Source organism: Patagioenas fasciata, chromosome 3, assembly GCF_037038585.1.
Source record: "Patagioenas fasciata isolate bPatFas1 chromosome 3, bPatFas1.hap1, whole genome shotgun sequence".
Taxonomy (NCBI): Eukaryota; Metazoa; Chordata; class Aves; order Columbiformes; family Columbidae; genus Patagioenas; species Patagioenas fasciata.
Genome location: NC_092522.1, coordinates 124,412,946 through 124,430,871, shown reverse-complemented (window position 1 = coordinate 124,430,871; position 17,926 = coordinate 124,412,946). Strand labels below are relative to the sequence as shown.

The 17,926-nt window shown below is 55.6% G+C and overlaps 3 protein-coding genes across 3 annotated transcripts in view; 2 read left to right on the top strand and 1 right to left on the bottom strand.

Annotated features, from left to right (window-relative positions):
* The window catches only part of ADCY3 (adenylate cyclase 3), a 24,038-nt gene extending 12,511 nt beyond the window's left edge, over positions 1–11,527 (top strand). The window contains exons 5-22 of the mRNA XM_065834707.2: positions 1,899–2,010; positions 3,133–3,260; positions 3,423–3,581; positions 3,666–3,828; positions 3,906–4,049; positions 4,161–4,303; positions 4,380–4,541; positions 4,624–4,711; positions 4,814–4,930; positions 5,156–5,415; positions 5,502–5,583; positions 5,985–6,143; positions 6,415–6,561; positions 6,682–6,795; positions 6,868–6,994; positions 7,194–7,318; positions 7,848–10,398; positions 11,295–11,527. Coding sequence (XP_065690779.2) covers positions 1,899–2,010; positions 3,133–3,260; positions 3,423–3,581; positions 3,666–3,828; positions 3,906–4,049; positions 4,161–4,303; positions 4,380–4,541; positions 4,624–4,711; positions 4,814–4,930; positions 5,156–5,415; positions 5,502–5,583; positions 5,985–6,143; positions 6,415–6,561; positions 6,682–6,795; positions 6,868–6,994; positions 7,194–7,318; positions 7,848–8,030 — 2,413 coding nt within the window. The 3' untranslated portion in view covers positions 8,031–10,398; positions 11,295–11,527. The remainder of the gene's footprint in view (positions 1–1,898; positions 2,011–3,132; positions 3,261–3,422; positions 3,582–3,665; positions 3,829–3,905; positions 4,050–4,160; positions 4,304–4,379; positions 4,542–4,623; positions 4,712–4,813; positions 4,931–5,155; positions 5,416–5,501; positions 5,584–5,984; positions 6,144–6,414; positions 6,562–6,681; positions 6,796–6,867; positions 6,995–7,193; positions 7,319–7,847; positions 10,399–11,294) is intronic.
* Positions 9,703–16,229, bottom strand: CENPO (centromere protein O). The gene is made up of 7 exons (XM_065834709.2): positions 16,037–16,229; positions 14,840–15,156; positions 13,768–13,937; positions 13,296–13,407; positions 12,016–12,275; positions 11,398–11,569; positions 9,703–10,349 (listed from the first exon to the last, which is right to left on the bottom strand). Exons 2-7 carry the CDS (start codon positions 14,868–14,870, stop codon positions 10,225–10,227), a joined length of 870 nt encoding a protein of 289 aa, XP_065690781.2. The 5' UTR covers positions 14,871–15,156; positions 16,037–16,229; the 3' UTR covers positions 9,703–10,224.
* PTRHD1 (peptidyl-tRNA hydrolase domain containing 1) lies at positions 16,145–17,926 on the top strand. Its single transcript, XM_065834710.2, has 2 exons — positions 16,145–16,381; positions 17,190–17,926. Exons 1-2 carry the CDS (start codon positions 16,175–16,177, stop codon positions 17,358–17,360), a joined length of 378 nt encoding a protein of 125 aa, XP_065690782.1. The 5' UTR covers positions 16,145–16,174; the 3' UTR covers positions 17,361–17,926.

Sequence of the window (17,926 nt, the reverse complement as noted above, 5' to 3'; positions counted from 1 at the left end):
TATCCTGTATTTAGACTGTGTATTTACAGCATGTGTTTGCATTGTGCATTTGCACTGTGCATTTAGACTCTGCGTTTGCATTGTGCATTTGCAGTGTGCATTTAGACTTTGCATGTGCACCATGCGTTTGCACCGTGCATTTAGACTCTACATTTCTACCCTGCATTTAGACCGTGTATTTACAGCATCTGTTTGCATTGTGCGTTTGCATTGTGCATTTTCACTGTGCATTTAGACTCTGCATTTGCACCATACATTTAGACTCTACATTTCTACCCTGCATTTTCACCGTGCATTTGCATTGTGTATTTGCACCGTGCATTTAGACTCTACATTTCTACCCTGCATTTAGACTGTGTATTTACAGCATGTGTTTCATTGTGCATTTGCATTGTGCATTTAGACTGCATTTCTACCCTGCATTTGGGCTGTGTATTTGCAGCCTGCATTTGCATTGTGCATTTGCACATTACATTTGCACCATGTGTTTGCACCATGCATTTAGACTCTGCATTTCTACCCTGCATTTGCATTGTGCATTTGCACTGTGCATTTAGACTGCATTTCTATCCTGCATTTAGACCATGTATGTGCACCATGTGTTTGCACCATGCGTTTGCATTGTGCATTTGCACGGTGCATTTAGACTTTGCATGTGCACCATGTGTTTGTACCGTGCATTTAGACTCTACATTTCTACCCTGCATTTAGACCATGTATGTACAGCATGATGTTTGCATTGTGCATTTGCACCATGCATTTAGACTCTACATTTCTACCCTGCATTTATACTGTGTATTTACAGCATGTGTTTGCACCGTGCATTTAGACTGCATTTCTACCCTGTATTTAGACCATGTATGTGCAGCGTGTGTTTGCACCATGCGTTTGCTTTGTGCATTTGCACTGTGCATTTAGACTTTGCATGTGCACCATGTGTTTGCACCATGCATTTAGATTCTACATTTCTACTCTGCATTTAGACTGTGTATTTGCAGAGTGTTTGCACTGTGCATTTGCACTGTGTATTTGCACTGTGCATTTAGACTGCATTTCTACCTTGCATTTAGACCATATATTTGCAGCGTGTGTTTGCACCCTGTGTTTACATTGTGCATTTAGACTTTGCATGTGCACCATGCGTTTGCACCATGCATTTAGACTCTACATTTCTACCCTGCATTTAGACTGTGTATTTACAGCATGTGTTTGCATTGTGCATTTAGACTGCATTTCTACCCTGCATTTGCGCTGTGTATTTGCAGCCTGCGTTTGCATTGTGCATTTGCACATTACATTTACACCATGTGTTTGCACCGTGCATTTGACTCTACATTTCTATCCTGTATTTAGACTGTGTATTTTCAGCATGTGTTTGCATTGTGTGTTTGCATTGTGTATTTAGACTTTGGATTTGCACCATGCATTTGCACCGTGCATTTAGACTCTACATTTCCACCCTGCATTTAGACTGTGTATTTACAGCATGTGTTTGCACCATGCATTTAGACTCTGCATTTGCACCGTGCATTTAGACTCTACATTTCTACCCTGCATTTGCACCGTGCATTTAGACTGCATTTCTACCCTACATTTAGACCATGTATTTGCAGCATGCATTTGCACTGTGCATTTAGACTCTGCATTTCTTACCTGCATTTAGACCATATATTTGCAGCGTGTACCATATATTCGTACCACGCATTTGCATTGTGCATTTGCAGGGTGCAAACTAAACTATGGCTTGGGGCCCTTTAGTGATTTACAGAGCATCGTTTTTCAGCCATGTCCCAAAATATCCATTTTCCTGGTGAAAAAGGCGAGAGGGGAACTGGGGATTCCAAGGGGGCCGGGGGTTGTGACTCTGGGGCTGAGCCGCTCGCCCTTGCTCCCCGCAGCATCCTCTTCGCCGACATCGTGGGCTTCACCCAGCTCTCCTCGTCCTGCAGCGCCCAGGAGCTGGTGAAGCTCCTCAACGAGCTCTTCGCCCGCTTCGACAAGTTGGCAGCTGTGAGTGTTCCGGAAAGGGACCCAGGAGTTCAGGAAAGGGACCCAGGAATTTGTGAGGACCAAGGAGATTGGGAGAGGGGACCCAGGAGTTCAGGAAAGGGACCCAGGAGTTCAGGAGAGGGGACCCAGGAGGTGGGAAAGGAGCCCAGGAGTTCGGGAGAGGGGACCCAGGAGTTCAGGAAAGGGACCCAGGAATTTGTGAGGACCAAGGAGATTGGGGGAGGGGACCCAGGAGTTCAGGAAAGGGACCCAGGAGTTCGGGAGAGGGGACCCAGGAATTTGTGAGGACCAAGGAGATTGGGAGAGGGGACCCAGGAGTTCAGGAAAGGGACCCAGGAGTTCGGGAGAGGGGACCCAGGTGTATGGAAAAGGGACCCAGGAGTTCGGAAAAGGGACCCAGGAGTTCGGGAGGACCCAGGAGTTTGGGAGAGGAGACCCAGGAGTTCGGGAGGGACCCAGGAATTTGGGAGAGGGGACCCAGGAGTTCGGAAAAGGGACCCAGGATTTCGGGAGGGGCCCAGGAGTTCAGGAAAGGGACCCAGGAGTTCGGAAAAGGGACCCAGGATTTCGGGAGGGGCCCAGGAGTTCAGGAAAGGGACCCAGGAGTTCGGGAAACGGACCCAGGAGTTCGGGAGGACCTAGGAGTTTGGGAGAGGGGACCCAGGAGTTCAGGAGGGGGACCCAGGAGTTCGGGAAAGGGACCCAGGAGATTGGAAGAGGGGACCCAGGAGTTCGTGAGCAACCCAGGATTTTGGGAGAGGGGACCCAGGAGTTCGGGAGGGACCCAGGAGTTTGGGAGAGGGGACCCAGGATTTTGGGAAAGGGACTCAGGAGGACACCCCCCCAGGAGCGGCGCATCCCGGGCTGGGGAGGAGGAGGTTAAAATGTTCATCGCTCGGGGATGCGGGAGACGCCTGTGCTGTAAAAATAGAGTTGGGAAAGGAGGGGGCCCTGAGCTGAGCCCTCCGGGAAGGCGGGATGGGAATGGAAAATCCGATTATTTGTGTCCCTGCCGGGCGCTGGAGATGCCGGTGCCGGTCAAGGTCAGGATGGGGGAGGGATAGGGGGGAAGGGAGTCCAAACTGATGGATTTGGGGGTGACACCCATGCCGCCATCCCCAGAAACACCACCAGCTGCGCATCAAGATCCTGGGTGACTGTTACTACTGCATCTGCGGGCTGCCTGAGTACCGGGAGGACCACGCCGTCTGCTCCATCATGATGGGCTTGGCCATGGTGGAGGCCATCTCGTAAGGCTTCACTCCTCTGGGTGGGGGGAATCACCCCCCCAGGGTGGGTTGGGGTGCACCCCGGGGGTTCAACATGCATTACAATACGGAGAGGTGATGATTAATGATGGGGGTTGGGATGGAGATGGGTCACCCCAAGATCATCCTTGTGTTCCCCTCCAGCTACGTGCGGGAGAAGACCAAGACGGCGGTGGACATGCGGGTGGGGGTGCACAGCGGGACGGTGCTGGGGGGGGTGCTGGGCCAGAAGCGCTGGCAGTACGACGTGTGGTCCACCGATGTCACCGTGGCCAACAAGATGGAGGCAGGTGGCATCCCCGGGTGAGCATCTCCTGGGGGGGAGGCGGAGGGGGACACACGGGGTGTCCCGCGCCCGCGGGTGACGCTGGCACCCGGTGCCGGCAGGCGGGTGCACATCTCGCAGAGCACCATGGATTGCCTGAAGGGCGAGTTCGAGGTGGAACCAGGAGAAGGTGGCACCCGCTGCGAGTACCTGAAGGAGAAGGGCATCGTCACCTACCTCGTGGTGGTCCCCAAGCAGCCCCTGCGCAACGGCATCAACGGGGTGGTGAGTGGTGGGGACACCGTGGTGAGCTGGGGTCGGAGGGGACGCCTCACTGCCACCCACCGCCTCCCGCCTTGCAGAAGCTGTCGCTGACCTCTTCCCATGGTGGTTCCCCACCGTTGGTCAACACCAAGGAACTCAACGGCAGCCTCAGCCCCGAGGAGTCCGAGGAGCCTGACGCCAGGGTGAGGGGCACCCTGGAGAGCGGGGAGGAGGATGGCGAGGTACAGCCCGTGCAAAGCGCATCTCACCTGCATTTGGTGGCCACGCTGGGGTGGTTGGACATCCCACCGCTGCTGGCGTGGTCTGGTTGACACCTTGTTGTGTGGGTACAGGCGGTGAACCCCTCCTTCCCCAACCCTCGGCGGCGGCTGCGCCTGCGGGACCTGGCCGAGCGGGTGATGGACGCCTCGCAGAACGAGCAGGAGCTCAACAAGCTACTCAACGAAGCTTTGCTGGAGCGCGAGTCCATCCAGGCGTGAGTCACGCGGCCGGCGGCGCGGCTCGGCAGGTCCCTGCTGCCACCGGGCACTGATGGGCTGTGTCACCAACAGGCTGAAGGGCAAGAGCACCTTCCGGCTCTCCATGCGCTTCATCGACCCCGAAATGGAGACGCGCTACTCGGTGGAGAAGGAGAAGCAGAGCGGAGCTGCCTTCAGCTGCTCCTGCGTTGTCCTTTTCTTCACCGCCTTGGTGGAGGTCTTCATTGACCCCTGGTACAGCAGGGACCTGGTGGGGGATGGTGGTCCCATGGCCCTGCTGGGCTTCAAACCTGTCCCCTCTTGGGCTTTTTGGCAGGTTGGTGGCCAACTACGTGACCTTCGTGGTGGGGGAGGTCCTGTTGCTCATCCTCACCCTCTGCTCCTTGGCTGCCATCTTCCCCCGGGTGAGACGGGACGGGCTCACCGCTCGTGGTGATGGGTCATTGTGGTGGCTCATGGCTGTGTCCTGCCTGGGCGAACCCCTCCCCACCCTCCTCTCCTTGCAGGTCTTCCCCAAAAAACTCGTGGCCTTCTCCACCTGGATTGACAGGACCCGCTGGGCACGCAACACCTGGGCCATGGCCGCCATCGTCATCGTCACCACGGCCGACATCGTGGACATGGTGAGCTACCAGCGGGGCTGAGCCAGCTCCAGCCTCCATGCAAGCAGCCCAGAGTTGATCATTAAAGCAATTAATTAGCTGGGCTGCACTACAGGGTGGAAATTCAGGTCGGGTCACCTTGTCCTGCTCTGCAAAGCACCCTGTCCCTTTGGGTGGCCATGCAGCCCAGGGAGAGGTGACCCATATCCCCACGTCCCCCTCCTCACGCTGCCCTCGTGCCCCCAGCTCAGCTGCTGGCAGGACCATGGTGGGACAAGCAACATGACGATGGGGCCACCGTGGCCGGGTGGCTGTGGGGAGCAGCCCAAGTACTACAGCTACATCGCGCTGCTGGCCTTGGTCGCCACCATCATGCTGGTGCAGGTCAGCCACATGGTCAAGCTGACCCTCATGGTGCTCATCACCGGGGCCACCGGCACCGTCAACATCTACACTTGGGAGTATATCTTTGACCAGTACGACCGCCGCCGTGGCCAGCAAAGCGTGTAAGGGGTGGCAGGGGGGTGGGCACAGGGTTAGGGGTCACAGCCATGGCCACCACCCACCCACACCTCTCTCCTTCTGCTGGCAGGTCCTCACTGGTCCCCTCCAAATACTCCATGACGGTGATGATCTTCATCGTGATGCTCAGCTTCTACTACTTCTCTCGCCACGTGAGTGATGCCCTGGCCCCGGGAAGGTCCCTCCCTTCTGTGTCTTCACCCTCAGCCCCTTCTTTCTTGCAAGCTCCAAGGCAGACAACAGCATCTCCAGCTCTTCTCCAAGGAAGGCCACCCAGGGGCTCTCCAGAACCACAGCAGTGCAGGGGACACCTCGGTCCCACCCCCATGGTTAGGGGTGGCCCCAAGGTCCATGCGTGCCCCATGAGGGTCCTGTATGCACCTCGGAGCAGGTCTCATATCCCCAGTTAGGGCTTCATCTTGTCCCAGAGCCTTCCCCCAGGTTGTCCCCAAGCCCAAACTGGACCCATGGTGACTGGAATGCCCCCAGTGCTCAAGGGGACCCACCGGTGGGTGGGAACTGGGGCTGCAGCCGTGTCCCCCCCCATCCCCAGGTGGAGAAGCTGGCCAGGACCCTCTTCCTCTGGAAGATCGATGTCCACGACCAGAAGGAGCGGGTCTATGAGATGCGGCGCTGGAATGAGGCCCTTGTCACCAACATGCTGCCTGAGCACGTGGCCCGGCACTTCCTGGGCTCCAAGAAGCGGGATGAGGTGAGGAGCACCTGGCAGGGGGATGTTTACCCCCATTTCTTTGGGTGGGGAGTCCTCTGGATCTGGAGGCTTTGCCATAGGTTCTGGCTGAGCACCTTTGGTTGGATGAAGATGATATGTTGGCCATGCAAGGTGAGGCTGAAGAGCACCCTCATGTTTTCACACATGCCAAGGGATGATGGTTTCACGGGAGGGTTTGGGTTTGCTGGAGGTGCTGGTGTCATGCGTGGACATGTCCCCAGCTCACGGCCACTGTCCCTCCCATCCCCAGGAGCTGTACAGCCAGTCCTACGATGAGATCGGCGTCATGTTTGCCTCCCTCCCCAACTTTGCCGACTTCTACACAGAGGAGAGCATCAACAACGGGGGCATCGAGTGCCTGCGGTTCCTCAACGAGATCATTTCCGACTTCGACGCGGTGAGTCGGGATGGAGCTGGCCACGGGGATGGCATGAGGCTTGGCTAGACCTTCTCTTCTGGGGGCAGAAGGACCCACCATGGCCCTGGGGTGCCTGAGGGTCTTCTCTCCACAACTCAGCTCCTGGATGAACCCCAGTTCCGGTGCATCACCAAAATCAAAACCATCGGCAGCACCTACATGGCCGCTTCTGGAGTGACCCCCGATGCCAACGCCAACGGCTACAGCACCAAGGTGAGAGGCCCCTGTGCTCGGGGGGGACAATGGGCAAAGGGGGTGCAGAGCTGACCAGTGCTGCCCTTGCAGAAGGAGACCCTCTCAGATAAGGAGCGCTGGCAGCACTTGGCCGACCTGGCTGACTTTGCCTTGGCCATGAAGGTGACGCTGATGAACATCAACTACCAGTCCTTCAACAACTTCATGCTCCGCATAGGCAAGTCTGGGAGGGTGGGGCAGGTTCTGCCTTGGTGTCCCTTGTCCCACCTTCCCCACCAGCACTGGGACACTGGGCAGCAGCCGGGCTGGGGTGGGACCTCATTGCCCCAACCCCTGGAACGGACTCTCCTGCAGCCCAGGATGTCCCATCTGTGTCACCAGTCATGGAGGTGACGTCCACTCCCCATCTTGCACAGGCATGAACAAGGGGGCCGTGCTGGCGGGTGTCATCGGCGCCCGCAAGCCGCACTACGACATCTGGGGCAACACGGTGAACGTGGCCAGCAGGATGGAGTCCACCGGCGTGATGGGGAACATACAGGTGGGGTGACAAGGGGGACCCATCATGGAATCACAAGATGGTTTGGGTTGAAGGGTCCTTCCCAGCTCCCCCAGTGCCACCCCTGCCATGAGCAGGGACATCTTCACCAGCTCAGGTTGCTCAGAGCCCCGTCCAGCCTGGCCTGGGATGTCTCCAGGGATGGTTCATCCACCACCTCTCTGGCCAACCTGGGCCAGGCTCTCACCACCCTCAGCGCAAACAATTCACATCTGGTCAGACATGGGTACAGCTTGGGGGGGGCTGGAGCCCTCAGAACACCGCTGGTTTGGGTGGGAGGGGGAAGGTGCTGGCAGGAGCACACAGAGGGGTTGGAGCTGGTTGAGGGGCTCCTGCAAGCTGGAGATGGTGCAAGGTGATGCTCAAGGAGGAGCACCCCAAAACAATGGGGTGGGAGCCAGTCTGGGGGGCAGACCTGTTGTCTGAGCAGCACATGGGGGGCCCTGCTCCCCATGTCATGTGCCAGGTGAGCACCCCCACAGCCAACCACCATGTCACCTTGTCCCCGCAGGTGGTGGAGGAGACTCACCTCATCCTGAAGGAATATGGGTTCCGCTTCGTGCGCCGGGGAGCCATCTACGTCAAGGGCAAAGGGGAGCTGCTCACCTTCTTCCTGAAGGGCCGGGAGAAGCAGGGCTCCTTCCTCAACGGCTCCTCCGTCACCCTGCCCCACCAGGTGGTGGACAGCTCGTGAGTGAGGGTCCCGCGCCCACCTGCCACCACGGCCACCACCTCCTGGCACCGAGCCGGGGGGACACACGGTGCCGGGGAACGTCCATCCCACCGCAGTCCAGACCTGAAACCAACCTGGAGACACCAACCGCGAGACACCAACCCCTTCGCGCGCTGGAGGTTTCTCCTGGGGGATTCGCTCCGTCGCAGGAGGGGGACACAAGGCTCGGTGGGATTCTTTGAATGGTCACGCTCACGCACAAGCTCGCAGACGTGGGGCTGGGGACACATTGCATGTCCCTGGGTGTCCCAGGCTTCACCAGGCAGGTGGTGACACCATCGAGGGGACAGCATGGACATTAAAGTAGCATCATGGACCGCCCCCGGCCATCATGCGCTCGGCATGAGGAGATCCAAACTCAGGGCTGGCTGGGAAGCCACCACATCGCTCCTGCGCGCCAGGAGCTCCGAAGCAGGAGCATCATCCGGGGTTTTGCTCTTGGTACCAAGTTCATCCTCGTCACAAAGCACTGTAGGTAAATGGGGGACAGGGAGATTGCAGCGCTGCCTTGGAAGAAAAAAAGAACCAATATTGTGTATTTCAGATATATAAATATATATATATAAGATACAGATGGACATTTATATTTTTAACTGTGCCTCTTCCCTCCCCGCGCTCGTCCGGACGCTGCTGTCACTTACTGTCACTTGATGGAGGAGCAGGGACCAGCCCAGGAGGGGACGGGGGTGTAAAACCCGATGGCCCCAGGGCCCAGGGGGAACGCTGGAACCCTCAGAGTGTAATTACGCCGCTAATTGCTTGAATAGAAGCAGCTGAATTTTACAGCCAGATTTTGCGCCTGGTTTGTTTGGGGTGGGGGGTGGATGTGGTGAGAGGGGTTTGACCCCCCATGCGAGGGGATGTGGGGTTTTGGGACCGGCGACATGAGTGATATGGGAATTTAATCCCCACGGCGCCAGGTGGAAGGAAATAAAATCCACATCAAGCAGCATCCAGAGGAGCCCAGAGTGATGCTGGAGTCTTGAATCCCAGACCTGCCTCCCTCTGTCCCACACAACCAGGGGGGTGAGCCCAACACCTGGGTTAAGCCTGGCTTTGTGACAGCTGCCTCAGTGACAAGCTGTGGCGCTTCAGCAGCCTAAGTGCCCATTTTCCACTGAATTCCCCCCAAAAGCCTGGCCCAGACCTTCACCCAACGGCAAGGTCTTGGCTCTGCCCAAAGTTAGGCGAGGACTTACACATAAACCTGCGCTCTGCAAGCTCTGCCTGCTGTTAGGCCAGGCACCACGTTTTCCGCTTTCCAAATACTTTTTTCATGGAAGAAAACACAACCACAGAATTAAAAGTGATGCGGGATGATGAAAAGGCCTCTGGTTGGAGCACAGGTGGAACCGCTACGCTGGAAAGGCAGAGGTTACATTTAAACAGGTTGTCCAAGCTTGACAAGAAGCTCAAGAAGCTCTAACGACCACAGAAATAATTTAAAAAATTATAAAGTGTTTGCCCTGTTGCTTTATCACACGTGGGATCGGCTTAAAAATAAGACAGGAGAAAATACTGTCATTTAAACCCCATTATAAATACATTGTAATTTAAACCCCATTCTATTCTACTCAACCACATTATAAGGCTGAAAGAAAACAGATTTTTTTTTTAAACACCACAATTTCAGTAACTTGTATTTGATTTAATGAACAAGTCATTGAAGGACTATTACAAACCAGCAAGTTTTTAAAGATCTGAGCCAGACTTGAAGCAGGATGGGCTGGCAGCAAAGCTGCCCCATGCCTGAAGGGAAGGAAACGCAGGGGTGACACTTTCTGGAAAGTTCAATGTCACTTCTGTCCCTCGGCCGCTTCCAGCTTCTGACACAAAGTCCTTTATGGCCGTAGGGCACAGATTATTCCGCTCGCTCCCCTCTTTTTTGAGGTGCACCGTGCTGATCTATAAACTGTTGTCCTCAAAACACTGAGATTTTGCAGTTTAAATACAGTTTCTGATTTCGGCCACGTGATGTTTCCTGCAGCTGTGGAGATGGGAGCTCCAACAAGCGAAGCAGCACAGCACCGAGGAGAGATTCCCTGCAACAGACACCCCAAAGCCTCAGGAAAACATCCATTTCAAGATCCAAAGAGGCCAAGAGAGAATATTTGCCTGTCGAGGTTGGGGAGATGCGTTTCCAAAGGCTGGGCAGTCACTGAGCTCCATCCACGTGTTCCCCCGCGCTGCCAAAGGAGCCGAATGCTTTGTGCAGGGCCAGGCGGCGAAACAGGTCCGAGTGCGCTGCTGCCATCTCTGCGAGGGCTGCGGGAGCGTCCGCTGGAGACAAAGCGATGGTTAAAAGGGAAAGAAACACCATTTTGCCAGCGTACGTACAACTGTTCGCTTCTCTTTCATCCCTCGGGAGTCCTGCGCTCACCCTCACCATGCAGGTTTTTTTCTTATAACCCTTCTCTCTCCTCCCTGTGCATCCTGGGATTTGATGGCTGTGGAAAGCACAAGAGCCTTAAGAAACACCCACAGCTGAAGGGTGAGGACAGTAACGTGGGAGCCTCAGCCATGCAGCTGCTCCCTGAGCTCAGAAAAGAACTGAAATTTACAATCACAGAATCATTTTGGTTGGAAGAGACCCTCAAGGTCATCAAGTTCAACCGTTACCCCACCCCTGACACTGCCCCATGTCCTGAGAACCTCATGTCTGTCTGTCCAACCCTCCAGGGCTGGTGACTCCAGCACTGCCCTGGGCAGCCTGTTCCAATGCCCGACAAGGCCATAAAAAGCCCCCAGGAGAAGGACTTTGGGTGCTGGGGTGAGAGATCGGCCATGACCCGGCCATGTGCGCTGGTAGCCCAGAACCCACCCGTGTCCTGGGCTGCGTCCCCAGCAGCGTGAGCAGCAGGGTTGGGGGGATTGTGCCCCTCTGCTCCTGTAGTGACAGGACAAGGGGTGATGGTTTTAAACTAAAGGAAGGAGATTCAGGCTGGATATGAGGGAGAAATTGTTGCCCTGAGGGTGGTGAGAGCCTGGCCCAGGTTGGGCAGAGAGGTGGTGGATGAACCATCCCTGGAGACATCCCAGGCCAGGCTGGACGGGCTCTGAGCAACCTGAGCTGGTGAAGATGTCCCTGCTCATGGCAGGGCTGGCACTGGGGGAGCTGGGAAGGTCCCTTCCCACCCAAACCATCCTGTGATTTGATGAGTCACAACCACTTCAAGACCCAGCACTGATCTCTCACAGCCCGTTCTACCATCTTTTCTCTCACAGAAATGACAGCTCGCTCCCTTCTGTCCCTGAACTCAACAAGAAAGAAACCCTGTCCACCTGCAGAGTGACAGGACGGTCTGTTCACCCCACACCATCCACTTACGTGCGCAGGAAACGACAACTTCAGTGGGGAGGCTGCAGCAGAGATCTCCGTAAAGCAGCCTCGCGTTGAACGGAAAGGTCTCGCTTTTACTTGACGGGTTGTAATTAAAGACCAACAAGTTACACAAGGAGTTTCTTTGCATGGTTCCTTCTATCTGATCTGAAAAGTGCTCCTGGAGGGACAAACACATTGAAGTTAAGAAGAGAGAATAGCAGGGTAGGAGTAGGAGCTCGCTGAGCTCCAGCCCAGCATGTCTATACACTCCGGGGTGGCTGTGTGGGAAAGACTGTCAAATAAAATAATGCCTGGGCACATCTTAAGCCACATGCTCCAGCAGCTTTTTACTACATTCCAGCTGAGGGACCTCTGGAGAGGAGGACAGCTTTGCGTTTGGCAGTAAATTTTTAACGAGCAAGACATCCAAGTAGGTGATAATTGACAGGACAGACAGCTGAGTTCATAGTCACACAATAATGTGTGAAGTTCTAAAAAAGCAGAACTGTGGGTGCTCCAAAGAGAGAAAACAGCCCAGATTTCCCCCAGCACTTCAGACACTCGTAACGCTTGGTACATCAAAGGGAAAAGAACGGTGAACAGCGTCATTACAGCCACCCCTACCTGTAACTGGTCTGCCTGGTACCTCCTCCTTACGTAAGCGTTCAGGTGGTCGGACAGGACAGACAAGAAGCGCCTGATGTCTGTCTGCAAGTACTTCTTGGCGATCTGCTCCATGGGGATGAAGGTGGGGATGGAGTGGCGGTGAATCCGCACTTCTGGCTCGGTGAGCAGGTCCAGGTAGTAGGAATCCAAGTAGGTGCCCTCGTAAGCCGTGCTGATGCAGAAACACACGCCCTGCTTGCTCAGCTTCCCACTGATCCCTTGGGGAGAGAGAGGGTTTACTCAGTGCTTCTCTCATCAGAGAATCACAGAATCATTTTGGTTGGAAGAGATTCTCAAGATCATCCAGTCCAACCATAACCCACCCCTGGCACTGCCCCATGTCCTGAGAACCTCATGTCCGTCTGTCCAGCCCTCCAGGGATGGTGACTCCAGCACTGCCCTGGGCAGCCTGTTCCAATGCCCCACAGCCCTTTGGGGAAGAAATTGTTCCCAGATCCAACCTCAGCCTCCCCTGGTGCAACTTGAGGCCGTTTCCTCTGCTCCTGGCGCTTGTTCCTGGGCAGCAGAGCCCGACCCCCCTGGCTCCAAGCTCCTTTCAGGCAGTTCAGAGATCAGAAGGTCTCCCCTCAGCTCCTGTTCTCCAGCTGAACCCCCCAGGTCCCTCAGCCGCTCCCATCACACTTGTGCTCCAGCCCCTCTCCATCTCCGTTCCCTTCTCTCAACTTGCTCCAGCACCTCAAGGCCTTCCCCGTAGCAAGAGGCCCAAAACTGACCCCACGATTGGAGGTTTGGCCTCAGCAGAATGATACAGTTCAGTAAATAATAGATCCTGCAACATCCCAGAGGCCTCCTGTGAAAGGCAGGGCATTACAAGGTTATGGTTATTCCAACGTTTTGAGACTCTAAAGGCTCAAGGCACAACAGCAGCATTAACAGGGAATCACAGAATCCCAGAATAGTTTGGGTTGAAGGGACCTTAAAAGCTCATCCAGTTCCCCCTGTGCCACAAGCAGGACATCTTCACCAGCTCAGGTTGCTCAGAGCCTCGTCCAGCCTGGCCTGGGATGTCTCCAGGGATGGTTCATCCACCACCTCTCTGCCCAACCTGGGCCAGGCTCTCACCACCCTCAGCACAAACAATTTCTTCCTTCCATCTGGCCTGAATTTCCTCTCTTTTAGTTTAAAACCATCGTGCTTCACATCAGGCTCATTTTCCTAAATTTAGCACCCCAGAAACGCAGCCGTTGGCAGAGCGCACACGAATCTCGAGATGTTACCTGTGAGGTAAAAGACCTGCAGCGTGGACTTAACTTTTCTTATCTTCCACTCTAAAACAGCCTGAGCACTGTGCTGCACTGGATCTGTCACAACTCCTTCTTGCCCATGTTGCTACAAAAGGCAGAAGAGAGATCAGAAATCACCGGCATGAATGTGTCACCTGCACTCAGGCTACAGAGAAATAATAAACAGCGCTGAGAAAAGTGAGATAGCGTTTCAAGCAGAAGAGGGGAGAAAAACTCAAGCGAAGAATTCAGAAGCGGCCACACGACCCCCAAGCATGTAGACCCAGCATTTCTGGACTACACGGTACTGAAAACAGGGGACACCAGGACTGTATGTAACTTAAAAAGGGAAAAGTTAAAAGTAGGAGTTGGCTCTGCATGAATAAGTTCAATAAATCCACGTTTTGAGAGCCAGAGTGCACCAGAGCCCTCTCTGAGCCAGGTCTCTGCGGGAGCCTTTTCTCACCCCCTGCTCCTGCAGCTCCACTTTAGCCTGCAGCTCATCCCGCCACTGTCGCAGCTCCTGCACTCTCGCTTCCAGCCTGGCCAGCTGCTCTTTCCGCTGCTCCATTGCCACTTGCTTCACGGCCGCCTCGTGAGCCCGCGCCTCCAGCATCTCCAGGTGAGCGAACACCCCTGCGAGAAAAAGCACGAAATGCTCAAAAATCCAGGCTGTGGTTGTTCATGGTCTGCACTGGTTCTGTGCAGGTACATAAAGAAACCACTTACAACAGCTTTTCAAAGGGGCAGAGGACAAGCAAACATCTGGCAAAAGAGCTTTTGGGAATTTTAAACAGGGAGGCTGAGTGACAGCAGACCCTAAACACTGCCCCACACAGCACCACAGGCTGGTTGTGGTTGAAGGGACCTCTGGGGATCATCCAGTCCAACCCAGCTGCTCACGCAGGGTCACCAGAGCAGATCACACAGGTGGGTCCAGGCGGGTTTGAATGTCTCAGAGAAGGAGACTCCACACCCGCTCTGGGCAGCCTGGGCCAGGCTCTGGCACCTCCCAGCAAACAAGTTTCTGCTCATGTTCAGATGGAGCCTCCTGGGTTTCAGTCTGTGCCCGTTGCCCCTCACCCTGGCGTTGGGCACCACTGAACAGAGTCTGGTCCATCCTCTGACACCCACCCTGAGATATTGATCCCATTCACCAGATCCCTCTCAGCTTCTCTTCTCCAGCTCAACAGCCCCAGCTCTCTCAGTCTCCTCATCACAAAGATGCTCCAGACCCCTCAGCATCTTTGTGTCCCTCCCATGGACTCCCTCCAGTAATTCCTTGTCCTTCTTCAACTGGGGAGCCCAGAACTGGACCCACAACTGCAGATGGGGCCTCCCCAGGGCAGACACCAGTGAGCTGAGCTCCTGAGGAGCAGAACAAGCGACCAAACGCACCCTAAATTAGCTGAGAGTGACTCCAAACATGACTCAACATGCAAGGGCATCACTTCTGTCCCCCAGCCTTTCAGGGTTCACTCCTGCAGCAGGACACACTTTGCACTGGGCTGTCCCACATCCTGCACCCCACAGCTCACCCTCCGGTGGATGCGCTTTCCCTTCCTCCATCCTCCCTCTCCGTTCTCCTGCAAGTGGGCAGGCGGGTGTCAGCCCCCCTGGCCGGGCTCTGTCACTTGAAATGCAGAAATGATGTGGGGGCAGCGACAGCTCTTCCTCGGGGGGACCTTCCTCTTCCTCAGGGGGCTTTCCTCTTCCTCCAGAAATTTTCCTTTTCCTCAGAGACCTTCCTCTTCCTTTGAGAACCTTCCTTGTCCTCCTGCTGCTGCACCAGGACTCCGAGAAGCGCCAAAGGCAGGTCTGGCACCTTGTCCGGCGCCACACATGGACAATCCCACTGAAAAGACACATTATAACCCCCCATTTTCTATTAGCTCCCCTTCTTCACATCAGCCCCATAAGGAAAGCACGGACAAGATTAAGTGGCCTCTGCAAGAAGGATGAGCCACCACAGACCTGGGGGGTGACAGGAGGCCCTGGGGGGGAGTGACACAGGTCCAGGGGGGGTGACAGGAGGCCCTGGGCGAGGGGTTAGTAACCTAAATGCTAAAAGTAGTAACATAAAAGTCTGAAGGAGGCTTCCAGTTTTACCTAAATGCTGATCCAAAGGATTCAATAAAACAAAACAAAACAAAACACACCACACACAGAGAAAACCCAACACCAAACTAAAAATGTAATGTCCTGTCAGAGAATTCCTGCAGGGCAAATAGTTCATGAGTCCGAACACCTGTTAATCCGCAAATAACTGCAATAATATAATTGACATGTTTTAATATGGATTTCTTTGTTTAAACGGCTGGTCGTCCCACCAGTAGTTAATTATAAAAACAAAGGCTATTCAGTGCAAGTTTGCATAATTACATTAATTTTAAGAGTAACGCATTGGTTTATGTATTTATATGAAGCATTGACATATTTAGATTTTTTTTTTTTTTAATACAGGAAGATACTGAAAAGATTAAAGACGAAGGACTATCCAGGAGGCCTCGTGGGGGTGAATAGGAGGCCCTGAGGGGTGAAAGGAGGCCCGGGGGGGTGAACAGGAGGCCCTGAGGGGTGACAAGAGGCCTCGGGTCTTCCCACACGAACGGGCCGGGCTGGGCCGCGACCCCCGTGGTCTCCGCCAAGAGGGACGGGGACGATGGGGGAGCTGGGCAGCGCGGGGGGGTTGAGAGGACCCCCCCAGGTCGGTTCCCCAACGGCTCCGCACTCACCACAGCAACCGCCGCTCGAACTGCGCGCCTCACCGGGCCCCGGAAGGACGTTTTGCCGTACAACAAAATGGCGGCGGCGCTGCCTCCCGACTTCCGGCCGCGCCCCCCCAGCAGGCTGTGCGGACGCCGTACGGCAGCATGGCGGCACCTGGAGCGGCGGCGGCGCTGGTGCAGTACGTGGTGCTGCGGGGGGACCTGGCCCGGCCGCCGCTGTCGTGGCCGCTGGGCGCGGTGGTGGCACAGGCCTGTCACGCCGCGCTGGCCGCCGTGCATACGCACCGCCAGCACCCCGACACCGGCGCCTATCTGGAGCAGGGCGGCGCCATGCGCACCGTCGTGCTGGAGGTGCGCGGGGCATGCCGGGAGCGCCGCGCTCAGGGAGGGGGCGGTGGCGGCGGCCATTTTGGGCGGGAGCGGCGAGGCCCTGAGGGGCGGGGGGGCTGAGCAGGACAGCTGTCCAGGCGGAAAAAATAAACGAAAACCCACCGTATTTTGAAAGTTTTTCCAACCCCTGTTGGCTCACAGCCCTTCCAGCCCTTGTAGGGGCTGGTGGTGCAGCAAGAATACAACGCCTTTAGAATGAGATGTGAAGTACAGGGACTGCCCTCCCCTGTCTGCCCTGGGGAGACCACACCTGGAATCTTGTGTCCAGTTGTGGCCCCTCAGTTCCAGAAGGACAGGGAACTGCTGCAGAGAGTCCAGCGCAGCCACCAAGATGCTGAAGGGAGTGGAGCATCTCCCGTGGGAGGAAAGGCTGAGGGAGCTGGGGCTCTGGAGCTGGAGAAGAGACTGGAGACTGAGTGGGGACTCATTCCTGGGGATCAATATGGAAAGGGGCAGTGTCAGGAGGATGGAGCCAGGCTCTTCTGGGTGACAACCAGTGACAGGACAAGGGGCAGTGGGTGCAAACTGGAACACAGGAGGTTACATTTATATTTGAGAAGAAATTTCTTCCCGATGAGGGTGTCAGAGCCTGGCCCAGGCTGCCCAGGGAGGTTGTGGAGTCTCCTTCTCTGCAGACATTCAAACCCGCCTGGACCCCTTCCTGTGGAACCTCAGCTGGGTGTTCCTGCTCCGGGGGGATTGCACTGGATGAGCTTTCCAGGGCCCTTCAACCCCTGACATTCTGGGATTCTGTGAATTTGTCCCCCAGGCTCCGGACGAGGCGGCGTTGGCTGCGCTGGCAGAGACCTTGAAGCAGCACGACATCGACCATGAAGTGTGGACCGAGCAGCCCGAGGACGTGGCCACTTGCCTGGCGCTGCGGCCGTACCCCAAGGAGCGGGTGCACCAGCACCTGAAGAAATTTAAACTGCTCAAGTGACTGTGACCGGGCAGCTGCTTCTCATGGGGAGAAGGGGCTTGGGGAGGCTGCTGTGTGCTGGCTGCACGGGGCTAAGAGCAGCAGGATCAGAGAATCATTTTGGATGGAAAAAGACCTTCAAGATCGAGTCCAACCATTAACCCGCCCCTGGCACTGCCCCATATCCTGAGAACCTCGTGTCCGTCTGTCCAGCCCTCCAGGGCTGGTGACTCCAGCACTGCCCTGGGCAGCCTGTTCCAATGCCCCACAGCCCTTTGGGGAAGAAATTGTTCCCCACATCCAACCTCAACCTCCCCTGGCGCAACTTGAGGCCGTTTCCTCTGCTCCTGGCGCTTGTTCCTGGGGAGCAGAGCCCGACCCCCCTGGCTCCAAGCTCCTTTCAGGCAGTTCAGAGATCAGAAGGTCTCCCCTCAGCTCCTGTTCTCCAGCTGAACCCCCCAGCTCCCTCAGCCGCTCCCATCACACTTGTGCTCCATTCCCCAGCTCCGTTCCCTTCTCTCAACTCATGTTACACAGTGTAAAACGGGCTCTTTGGGGGGAAGATTAAACATCATTCTGTGCAGAAA